This window comes from Bacillus rossius, chromosome 7, assembly GCF_032445375.1.
Source record: "Bacillus rossius redtenbacheri isolate Brsri chromosome 7, Brsri_v3, whole genome shotgun sequence".
Taxonomy (NCBI): Eukaryota; Metazoa; Arthropoda; class Insecta; order Phasmatodea; family Bacillidae; genus Bacillus; species Bacillus rossius.
This window is the reverse complement of record NC_086335.1, coordinates 48126221-48139011: the sequence shown is the minus strand read 5'-3', so window position 1 is coordinate 48139011 and position 12791 is coordinate 48126221. Positions and strand designations below refer to the sequence as shown.

At 34.0% G+C, this 12791-nt stretch overlaps 1 protein-coding gene across 1 annotated transcript in view; it reads right to left on the bottom strand.

Moving 5' to 3' along the window:
• Positions 1-3728: 3728 nt before the first annotated feature.
• LOC134533978 (AP-2 complex subunit alpha) overlaps positions 3729-12791 on the bottom strand; it is a 49419-nt gene continuing 40356 nt past the window's right edge. The window contains exons 18-19 of the mRNA XM_063371839.1: positions 9711-9918; positions 3729-5748 (exon numbers count right to left, since the gene is read on the bottom strand). Coding sequence (XP_063227909.1) covers positions 5671-5748; positions 9711-9918 — 286 coding nt within the window. The 3' untranslated portion in view covers positions 3729-5670. The remainder of the gene's footprint in view (positions 5749-9710; positions 9919-12791) is intronic.

Below are 12791 nucleotides of genomic sequence, written 5' to 3'. Positions count from 1 at the left end.
GGAAATTAGGTAAATAATACTAAAGTGAAATATTGATTAGATTAAGTCAGCTACAATTGCTATAGGTAAAATTTTGTTGGAATTTTGAAAGGAAAACTTAATTATTTTTCATGGTAATAAAATTAGGATCTGCAAGAAAAATCTTTTTTAATAAACAGTGCAAAGTGAATATTATGTAAGGCAATCGCAATATGTATTAAGAAACTTCTAGGAGGAGGGGTTTAAAAAGAATGTACAGGGAGCAGTTTTAATCTAGTTAAATATTATTTAGGTAGGTCCAAAAAAATTTTAAAACTTGGTTGAATTTTTTACTGTGTGAAAAGAAATCATTATTAATGGTAACATATATTAACATTTGTGGATTATATTTTTAGGCTTGTTTTAACTAAAGATTAGGAACACAGTAGCTGCTTAGAATGTTCCTCTTTTTTTCTGTCCAGTGTATGAGGCAAAATCCTCCCCCCCCCCCCCCCCCTCCCCAGTGTGACTCTTTTTGGGCCATGAGTGACAAAGAATTGGCTGAGCTGTCACTACCCTAGGAGTGTGAATGTGGGTCTGTATCCGGTCATTGTACACTGTGCATTAGCCACTAGTCTTTGCTCCGAGTATGTGACCAGATGTTTTCCACGAGAACTATACAAGTTTTTTTTCCTCTTCGCCGCCCAATTCTGAATGAAACTAATCACAGCTGGCATGCTGTGTTTCTTCCCTCTGATCTGAAAACTCTCTATTTTAATGGTCATGTATTTACCCTTGCAAGTACATGTCAGTTATCTATTTTTATTGACCTGCCCGACTCATTTCTGTTAAATATTTTAGCTGATAATGTTGGTGTAATGGTTCCAAATTACTGTGTTAAATCCAACTTTACTATATTAGTCTTCTCAAAAGTTACGTGGCCATATGTAAAAAAAAAAAAAAACCACGTAAATAACAGTAAAACATTAAGAATATTCTGTGGAAATTTTGTCACTGCCAACGTGAAAATCTATGATCCCAAAGTTTTTCCGGACTTTTGAGATCCCGCACAGCCGTATTCATATTAATGAAAATATATTTACATTTTAGTTAGTTTAAATAGATATTAATTTTAATACTTTATTTACTTTCAGCATCCAAATTTATTACTTAATAATTCACGAGTTTTTATAGGAATTATTTTGATGTAACAACAACTGAATTAACTTTTGAGTTGAACTGGTTGTGTGTCAAATTAAAAAGTGTTTTGGTTAATAATTTTTCCAACTATAGATATAACACATATAGCAGTTCATAGCACCAGAGGCCGTGAAGGGTTGTAATGCACTGTCTACCTGTAAGAGCTCCTTGGCTCTGGTAAATGCTCTAACATGTTCTTCCCATTCCCAGGCAATATTCTTCGAGGAGCTGGTGTAGTGGCCCCAGCACATTTTGCCTTGTTTCCCAAAAATCTTTCACAAAAATTCAATAACCCTAAAATAACATGTTCTTTTTTTATTACAGGGCTCTGGCACACTGGAAATAGCTTACACTTTTTCTTGTGTATGGTGAATACCTTCAGCATCTATTTTGATTCCCAGAAAGTGAACACACACACTTAGCTTTCTTTAATCGCAATTCAGCTTTTTCAATTCTAGTAACCACATCTGGTACTCTTGCCCAATGTTCCTCTTGACTGAACCTGCTATCAAAACAACATCCAGTAATACCAAAATGCTACTTACCCAGCTAACATGGTTTCCATCAATGTTTGGAATATTACAGGACCACTACTCATTGCAGGCGATGAACTCTAAACAGGCCCTTGGTGTTGACCGTTGGCAAATCTGTTGGATCATCAACTAGAACCTGAAGATAGGCATACCGCAAATCTAATTTTGTGAAGTATTTTCCTCCTGCCAATGATGCCAGTGCTTCGTTGATAGTAGGCAAGAGATAACTATCTGTCCTGCAGACAGTGTTTACTGTATCCTTGTAGTCTGCACTAATTCATACAGACCCATCTGCCTTCATTATTGGCACAATTTGTGTTGCCCATGCAAAGTAAAGGACAGGCTCATATACTCCTCTCGTCACGAGTTTGTCAATTGCAACTCCTACCTTCTCATAGCAAATGGCACTGACCACGTTTTCTAAACATAAGCTTGGCATCGTCTTAAGGGTGATAGTTACTGGTTGACCGTTATATTGTCCCATATCACTAAAGTCCAACACATTAGAATATGTTAATATCAGTTCCATGACCCACCTATTTTCACCTTGCACTGATGATGTATTTCCATCTACCTCATCCACTTTCACTCTGCCCTCAGTGATTGTAAATATACCTTCAAAATACCCAAGGGATGAAACCAATTTCTCCCTAGTAAATTGGGCCCATTACCCTCGGCAACCAACCAGGGAAGTGTCTCAGTTCTTCTGCCACTCTCTCACGTTAACTCTCTTCATCCCATTTACCTTCAACCATCTTCCGACCACATGTGCAATGCAATGTTACAACTGTCTAAGTGACCGTTCCAGCCACACCGACTTGTAGATCTCCCAATTGATGATTAAAAAACTGGCACCCCCATGTCAACTTCCATTGTGCGATTGTGACCATCAGCAGATTTTACAACTATTGGTGTTTTAAGTTTTCAATGCCTGAAGTTTGTACACTGCCAGTGTGCCATCGTGCTTTGCTCCTGTAGGCTCATTACCATATCAGACAGCAATTGTGTTCTACCATTGTGAACTGTTCCTCCTACCTTTCCTTGCATGCTACTGTTTGTGTTTAGCACTTTCTAAGTGACCCTGCCTGGAACAGGACCGGCATGATATTGTTACATGCCTACAAGATTCTGCTAAGTGGGGCCCGAAACATTGCCAATATAGCTGCTTAGTTTCTGGAGATTTTTCTTCGCTGCTGCATGCTTCATCTGCTTGCCCCGGTCTGCATTTCTTTCCCGTTCCATTGCATGCACTGCATTGTGGTGATTGTCAAATGGACTTTATCTCTGTTCTTGTCTCACTTCTCAAGTGCGACACATTCCTCCTTGCCGCCACGGCTAAGTCAACAGCATCCTTGAAAGTGAGCTTATCTTTTGCCAACAAGGTGTGCTGTACCATCCTGCACCCCGCAACATTTGTTCCAGATTCAGTAAGTTGCAATGCATACTTAAGTGTTGCAACTCTGCCAAATGCACTGCTATTGTTCCCCTTCATGTTTATCCCATTTGGGAAACAAATTCACTGGGCTTCGGCTCAAAGTGCGCAGTGAGCTTCGTAAACACTTCAATGAGTTGCACCGCATCTGTTTCGTTCGGCATGACTAAACAAGTGACCAAGTCATACAGCACCGACCCACAAACTGGAAAGGGAAAAATATAGCACTCTTTACATTGTCAGCGTCAATTTTATTTACAATGAAATAAAACTGAATGTGTTTCTGATATAACTTCCACATGTCCCGACCTGCCACGAATTCTCCAATCACTTTGATGGTAGCCATCATGCCATAGCCCTATAACCCTTACTCTTCTCACGGGCACTCCTACTGATATGTCCGCACATGATCATTAACCAACCAGCCTACGGGTTGAGATTCTCATTGCCCTAAACATTCATAAAATGAGACTATTACATTTTGTCTTAAAAGTGTCAAAAATTCATTATTTATCGAGTTTATCATGATCAAAATTTTTCAGTTGTGTACATAATTATGCATTATTATTGGTTAAACTAGGAATGTTGCAGAAAAACATACTTACTGTTGTATAACAAGTTGATTTATTTAAATAACAAAGTAAATTATCAAACTTACGACATGTGGGGTATACCCTGGAATTGCAACCACTAAGCAATAATACTGACGATTTACAGAAGAAAATAAAGTAAAAACAGAAACATTATTGTCGTTGACTTTTCACATCAGAAATAGTTAAGTTAGATAACATTATTAAAAAAAATTACCATTTTAAAAAATTATTCTGCACTTCATAGAAAGATAACATATCAAGTTAAACAAAAAAGACTGAAAACATTTGAAAGTTACCAATGTGTTACGTTTTGGTATGTATAGACTACACATTACACAACAGCACATTATAATTTTCTTCACATCCTGAAAATGTTTTGTCTTAACAGCTGACTAAAGAGATTCTTATCTTTTTCCAATATTACATGTTCCAATATAATTACATTATTTAACAACTTGTTACATTTTATTTTGTTTTGTACCAAAGTAAACTGTTTGTAGGTACAATATAAAATATATAATTAACATCAGCAAAAATTTTCAATATTCGCAAAAAAAAAAAACAGTATGAAAAACACTAACATTACACAAAAAAAAATGTACAGCTCAGCCAACATAATGCACAAATAATATCTATAACTTGTAATAAATAGTAATTTTTTTTCCTTGCAACTAATATAGAAATGCAGTAAGTGTGGTGTTAGTCTGCAGAATATAGTATGTTGTTGTATGTGCATAAATAATTCATGGTTGCAGAGTTAAGAAAAAATTTGTCATTTAGCTGTCACAAATAAAAAAAACATGTAATAATATCCTGCGACAAATTATAACCACTTTCCTGTTAACGAAACAATTACTTGCCAAAGCTTAATTGTTTACCCCAACACTTCCCTATCATTAACCAGCATGCATAACCAAATGAAGCAAAACACAGCCCATGTTATTTTTTAGCTATTTTACAACTAAAAATTTAAAAAAAAAAATCTTAAAAATAATTTTACTTAATAGAGTATAGAGTATATGTACAAAGAAAAAACTATTTCCTGTCTTATAAAATCATGTTTGTGAAATGCAAAGACAGTAATATGTGTGTGTTACAATACAGAGCTGTCAATTGCAAGACTATTACTGTACCTGTACAAGTTTTATCACTATCTATACACACAATCACATGTACTTTATATCAATACACATTGTACTGAAATGGAAAATAAATTTATCTAGTTCCCACATCTTTTAAATAATAAAGTTGGATGAGGGAATAATATATACATATTATGTATAAATAAATTTTACTTTACAAATATTTCTACTCAATTATGAAACTCAACTTTAATTTGTGCAGCTCAAATAATTTTTACGGCATAATTTTGGTGATATCTGGAATAGCTTAATGTGTTGTACGGGTTAACTTCAATACCAGTAATATTGAGCTAACATTTAGTTGAAAATAGTTTTCCATTAAAACAAACATTTTACTATCATATCATGAACTTGACCACATAAACACACACAAACACACCTAACTAAACACACACTCACAATCAACCTGACAATAATTTGGTCTCCTAGATTTACAGTACTGCCAACAGCTAAACTGTGATTACACGTGGTTCCAGGAAAAGCCTAATAGGTCACTATGAACAGATCAACAATGAATGCAGACACCAAAATGTATACGCGATACTCCAAGAAATTTTACAACTCGGAAGCAAATGAAATATACTCTTCTATTAACAAGACAACGTATAGCAAGAAACTTCCAAGAACAAAGATGATCCCATTGTATCAGCATGTCAGCAGCCATAGTAATATACTCATTCTTGACATTCAAATGTACATGATACCAAACAACGATTACCTTCCCATACACAGAGTTGTACACTTCTGAACGCACACAAGTCACGGTAAAGAGTTCAAAAGTTTTCTGCAGTCTGCAGTGGCATGGTGTTGGACTAGAACTGATCAACTAACAAATCGCAAACTTCTTGAGACACTGATTCTTTACTTGAGCGAACCGTCAACCTGTACATCTGAAAAAGGAACAAAACATACTGCAAATCAAACTACTATTACACAAATTAGAGTACATAAATTTTAGTATCGTTACTGGTGCTATCAAACATCTCACCATCCCCATGATTATATGGACATTACTGACAGGTAATTTTATCAACATTTTTATTTTTACAACTGGATTCATAATTTTAGTAGAAAACTAATGAATGGTTCTATTTAATGGAATAATTTGTGTGAAATAACAGCTCAATGCCTGTATGTCTCAATCAAGGTCATATAGATAGGTCTGGCAGCTTACCTTCATTCTCCGTCGGCTTAGTGAAGCTCGTGGCGGTCTGCTAACTAATGGCGCTAGTAGCAGGTAAACCCGTCATTAACATTGTGTTAAATGAGAGTTTCATATAAAATATTATAGTATTCCTAATTCCACCTCAATTTTTTAAATTCTTTCCCATTTATTTCCCTTTCGTTTTCATTCTGTACCAATGCCAGAAATTGAAGTGATGTTTCAGGAATATGATTTATAGAACTGTCTAGTCAGAGGCATGGCACAGTGGTCAAGCACATGGCCTTAGCAATCTACCAGCTGGGGTTCAATGCCCACCGATACCTTTTTCTGACGTGACTTCTAATAAATCGAACGCTGGCTGCACGCACGAAATTGTTACACTACGGATGTCCCACTACATGCGTGGCATCTCTCTGGTATGTTGCGGACGGTACAGAGAACTCGACCGGCACGTGGCGGCGTACTGGTTCGAGGTTATTGTTGTGCACCGCGCCACGGGAGTATATTCGCAAGGAAATGGCGTTCTTACAAGTACGTATTATTTTAATTACCAGTGTAAATCAGTATATTTAAACAGTGTTGTATGAGTGTTGTTTTAGCTGTGTAACTAAATATTTATTGCTGGTATGATACTTTTCACGCTTTAGTTTGACATTGGTAGTTATTTGTCATAAGTTATTATTTGATCAACTAAATCACACACCGTATTATAGTTATGAGCCCACGAGCGTGTAAATATTTCGAGTCCAACAGAGAATATGCTGGTTAAAAGCAATTCAAACAAATATTGTGCCTGGAATATTATTAATTTATACCATCTGAAACATCTATTCTTAATATGGTCTCGTGGCCGTGTGGTTAGTATGGATGACTTCCAATCCAAAGGTTATCGGTTCGAATCTCGGCAGCTGTGAATTTTTTTTTGTACTTGTAAAAATAAATACGGCGCACACAACATTTCAAAAGTAATAAATATATTTGAATTAATGAATGCAAATAAAAGTAAATTTATTAATTAAATTGTACATTTCATTTCACTCCTTTGTATCCATACAAAATAGTGATAATTCAATAAAATTGATTCAATTTTATTTATAAAAGTATGCAAAGGTCATTTTATCATACAAAAGATAGAAAAATTAAAAAAAAAAATTCTTCCTCAAAGAATATAATATTTTTTATGCCTAAATGGTTTGGTTGCAAAAACCTATTACGGCTCAGTCTCAGGCCGAATATGATATTTCCTTTTCTTCTGGATCAATCATTTCATCAATGTTTTGTTATGACGTCACGTTAAACTGTCGTCCATAAACCGACTTTACAGACAACCAATTTTTTTTACATTTTCATTTTTTTCTCACAATATTAAACTATTAATCACAGAATTTTAATATCTTCAAACAGTTAAATTACATAACAGAATAAAATTGCTCACCAAGCTCTATAGTACATACAATTCAAAACTGTATCATTTAAAATAAATAATGTTTATAGATACATTTAACTGTTTAAATATATTTAATTTTTGTAACTAATAGTTTAATATTGTGAGATATAAAAAAACTATAAAAATATTTTTAAAAAAACAGTACCAGTGTACAAGGAACCCAAGCTAGCAGATTGCCAGGCCGTACGCTTGGTAACTGTGCCATGCCCCTGACTTGATAATACTTTAAAACATATACCTGAAAAATCCCTTCCAACTTAACTAAAAAAAGGTCATAAAAATTTCAAGGCATTGGTATAGATTAGACATTTACCAAGCACCCAAACGAATTGGAAAGAATTTCAAAGACTGAGACAGAATTAGAAATAATATATTTTATACGAAACATTCATCTAACTCAATATTAATGATGGGTTTTACTACTACTACTACCACCACTACCACCACTACCACCACTACTACTACCACTACTACTACTACTACCACTACTACTACCACTACTACTACTACTACTACGCCGTTTGTTCGCAGGCCGCTACGAGCTTCACTAAGAGGACGAGACACGCCAAGGCAAAGGATAGGAAGTTGCCAGACCTATCTATACGACTGTGGTCTCAATTATTGGGAAGGTTTTCTTCATTCGGCGCTACTGTTAATATCTCAAACATTCAATATGATTAAAATTTTAAGGATTACATATTCAAAACAGAGTAAACTGTATGAAAAAGTTAAATGTCAATATAAGCTATTTGTCAGACGAAGCAGAGCTGTTTGAGGGTGTGTACTCTGTAGCAGAGGAAGCCATGCAAGTACGATTGGCAGACTGGAGGAGAGAAAGGCAAGTCAACCTGAAATTATCACAGGTTTTGACATAAATTTATGGATAAATCCTAGTAAAAAAGTGAAATGAGACCACAGAAGTGTATTAATGTAGTACATACATAACAGCATTACACACCATAAAACTTTAAAGTGATTAGCACAATTTTCTTTTACAAATTGCTAACAAAAAAATGTCACATTAAGCTTTATTATTGATATTTAATGTCATTTAAAATAATGCTTATCCAAAGATTTTCTTCCTTTTTATGACTAAAAGACGACTGTATTGTAACAAAATAAACAATAATTAAGCAAAGTAAAATCTCGATTTTACATTACCGCTTTTTACGTTTTCCTGTTATTTACACAATTTTATTTCAGTACCATTTTGAACTCATTTGAAGCAATGAAATAAATTCCCATTGATTACAACACACCTACAATCTGCTTTCTGCAATTTACACTGTGTTTATGCAATGCCTACATAAATTAATTATCCTCATGTGTCACATACATCATACATGTGAACACTTTTATGTGAAATACCAAATCTAAAATGCTATTGGGAACACTAGTGCTGTAGCTCCTGGTTTTTTCAATGAGCTCTTCCATTAAAAAGGTATTTACAGGCTGCCGACACTGGCCTAAAAATGGCACACTTTGAGAAAATATTAGCAAGCAACGGTAGTGCTACAGTTTATAGAAATTCCGAATGTCCACGAGTAACTTATACATACCATATTATGTAGTTTTTTTAATGGTATTCATATTTGTCAACGTCCATTAAAAATAAAGTTACTGGTAACAAATTTAATGTCAATAAGCGTAAAATAATGTTTTTTTACTGTGAGTAATGAATGGAATTTTAACTGTACATGTTTTATTGAGATGGCAACTCGTAAAAGAGGAAAAAATTTTCAACTGATGAAAAATTTAGCATTTTAAAGAGTGTGGACGAGCACCAAGGTATTCGTGATTCCTCATTCACAGGTTAGGCATGCCACAGAAAATAATTTTTCATGCATTTCCCTTATTTCACACTTTTCTGCATTTTACAACATTTTCTGACACACCTTTGAAAAGTGTAAAAATAAAAGGTTCATTACAGTAGTGAAAAATTGGACTAGTACTTGTAGAAAGACAAGCAACGAAATTATAAATTAAAATCATTTTGAGCAAACATACAATCGGTACTTTTTACTGGTTGGACCAGCTATATCTGTCAGCAAAAAAAGAATGGCAAACTACTAGTTGAATTTTAGCTAACTGTACAGAAACGATCACTGAGAAAGCCTTGATTTAGGGGGTGGGGGGGGGGGGTAACTGGATTCCTTAAGGAGGGCTTCTGTATTCAATAAAATGAGACACTACTTGATGAAACAGGCAGGCAGGCATGAGTTGTGTACTGAGTTGTGTACCTGAGCTTGCTTGTTGGGTTCCAGTCGCAGCAGACAACCCACTTGCTGCATGCGAGTGTGGATGATGCCAGCACAGACAAAGTTGTCCGGGTTGGGATCAATGCCATCCAGTAGTTGCATGCCAAACCCAAGTAACTTCGTACGGGCTGCCGTCAAGTCCATTGGCAGCGTAGCTTTAAAGATCCTCTGGGACTTCTGCTGGTGTGTGCTGGAATATACACAAAACAAAAAATTTCAGGATGTGCAGGTTTCAAATATATATCAAAGTGGATGAACAGAGCAGTGAAATTAATATTACAGTAGAACCTCATTTTTACAAATTTCAAGGGACCAGGAAAAAAATATGTAAAAACCGGGAAAATGCAAAATGAGGGAAATGTTCAAATTTTTTTTATCATCTCACTATATGGGAAACAATAAGAAAATATATACAACACTAAATAATATGTCAGAGACGGTTACGTTTTTATATATTAACTATAACTTCACTATCTCACATAATTAAAATTATAAATATATCCAATATCGCCGTTCATTATTGCCGAAAGTTAAACATGAAATTTGCTGTTCTTTGTAAGAAATGAGAATGTTGAAGCATCTTGATATAGCCACTTGGTGCTGAAATTTTGAAACACAATTGATTTTTGAACTTTGTATTTAATTACGTGTTAAAGTTTTGATTAATTTCAGATTTTTTAAGAAATAATACTATAAAACGATAGCTACCACCATCAATATAATTGTTTACATTGAGGTATAGAAGTTAAATTGCCATTGCATTATTTGGATATTCATTGCAGCCATTTGACTTTTCAGAATGTTTCTAATGTGTTAAAATGAACATCGCCTAATATGCACGAAGACGCCATGTTTATAGGAAACTCGTACATTGCTTAAAACGTATTTTAATAATGGAACAGTAATCCGCTCTTGTGTGTATTTAAAATGCGAGTTTTCACCTTTATTTTCATGCATAATACATTTAAGATTAAAGGGGAACGCTAAGAAAAGTACTTATTAATTTTCATGTTTATGTCACCATACGTTTGGTTCATGGCCATATGGTGTACAATAGCACGTGGCACAAAAAAAGTTGTTTACAATGGCGAACGAAGCTTTGGTGACCATACACTCATGCAGTAACGCTTAATAATTAAACTTCACGCTTTTCATTTTGAGAATTTATTGTTTTCTATAAATTTTCAGATGGTTTGCCACGAAATACAGCACTAATTCTACGTAAACAGTGGGAAATGCTTTTGCACAAGGCGGGAAAAGAATGCATTATTAGTATAGGGAAATTGACAGTGCATGTAAAAAAATACGTTAATCGCGGGAATTTGTATATCGTGGGTACGTAAAAATGAGGTTCTACTGTAGTTTTGAGTTATGTTACATTAGCTTGCTGTGAAACAGCTTTTTATTTGTGGGTCATTCAGCTTACTTGGAAGCAGAAATAGCTACCAAAAATACAAAAAAAAAAAATTCACAGACAACCAGCAGGAGTTTCACATTTCCAAGCTTTTCCCAGAGTTTTTTAAATGAGTAATGTACATTATAAGCTTGTGTGCTTAATTATTACAAGAGAACTACTCTCTATGCTTAAGAAAATTGCTTAACAATGTAGAAGTACTTAAGCATTTTAATCCAGTTTGGCAAACCAGTGAGCAACAATAATAACTAAAAATTAATTAATGGTTTTGTGATAAGTATTTTATCTGTAAGAAGCATTTTGTGTTACCACAAGGTGGTACCCTAACACCTCTACTTTTCAAAATGTATAGTAATGATATAATATAAATGTTAAGAACTCAACTGGCACTCTTTTTGCTGATCTAAAAATTTACAAGAAAATCTCATCTTATTATGACAGTTATGTATCTTCTTCAATGTGATAGTACTGGGGTTCTTGACTGGTGCAACAAAAACTTGGTACATCTCAATACAGGAAAAACTACCCCATCCAATAATGTATGACTACAAACCAGAAAATTCACCAATTTTAAAATCACATGTTAATCTAGGCATTTTACTAGATCAAAAGCTACTATCTTCATATTGAATCCCTTCTAATAAAATACTGCCTCGTCAAGTTCATTACCTTCAACGCCACAAATCATGATTCCATCCTTTCTCTCTATACAGTGTTAGTTATTTCTAAACTTGAATATGGTTTAACAATTTGGAACAGCACTAACACTGATATTGGAAAACTCAAATAGTATAGTTAAAATTATCTAAATTCATAACCCAAAAATAAACAATGGCAATACTATTGATCTAAATTCCCATTTAGGTTCTCTTTCTACTAGAAGAAATATTCTAGGTGCTATACTTGTTTACAAAGTTATAATTACTTGTCATATATTAAATTCCTTCATGTAATGTATATATAAATGCAAGTATCCCGGTATTGCCCGTGCTTTACGCAGTGTAAAGACTTTTCTTTTTTTAGAGAGTAATTCTAATACAAAAATGTCAATTTTTTTTAGAAATTTGAACTACTTTTGGCAGAAGGTTTTTTTTTTTTTTTTTTTTTTCCAAAATAAAATGTAGACTAATTTTTCTTATTTTGAATGTCAAGAGTGAAAATTTCATATAGTAGTACCAAAATTATTTTTTACGAGGTGGGAATGTGGGATAAGGTGGTTTATCGAAATTGTATGCAGACAGTGATATTCCTTATTTTTTTTTAAATTAAATTTGTCTAATTTATGTCAAGCATGCAAAATTTCAAGTACCAATATTCTCCTTTAATGGGTGGGGAAAAAGGAATCGGATGGTTTTCAAAATCTAATGTAGACAGTGATTTCCCTTATTTTTAGAAACCAGCTTTAAGCAATTATTTTGGTCAAGTGTGCATAATTACATCAATAAGTACCAATATTCAGCTTTAAGGATTGAGAAATGGGGATGGGATCTATTTGCAACATTTTACATAAAAAGTAACGTTCCTCTTTTTCTAAATAAATATGATTTGTAATATTCCTCTTATTTTGAATGTCAGTTGTGCAAAATTTAAAAAGCTCAAATTAAAACTGTAGATTTGTTATTTATTTTTATTATAAGTAGAAAATAAAG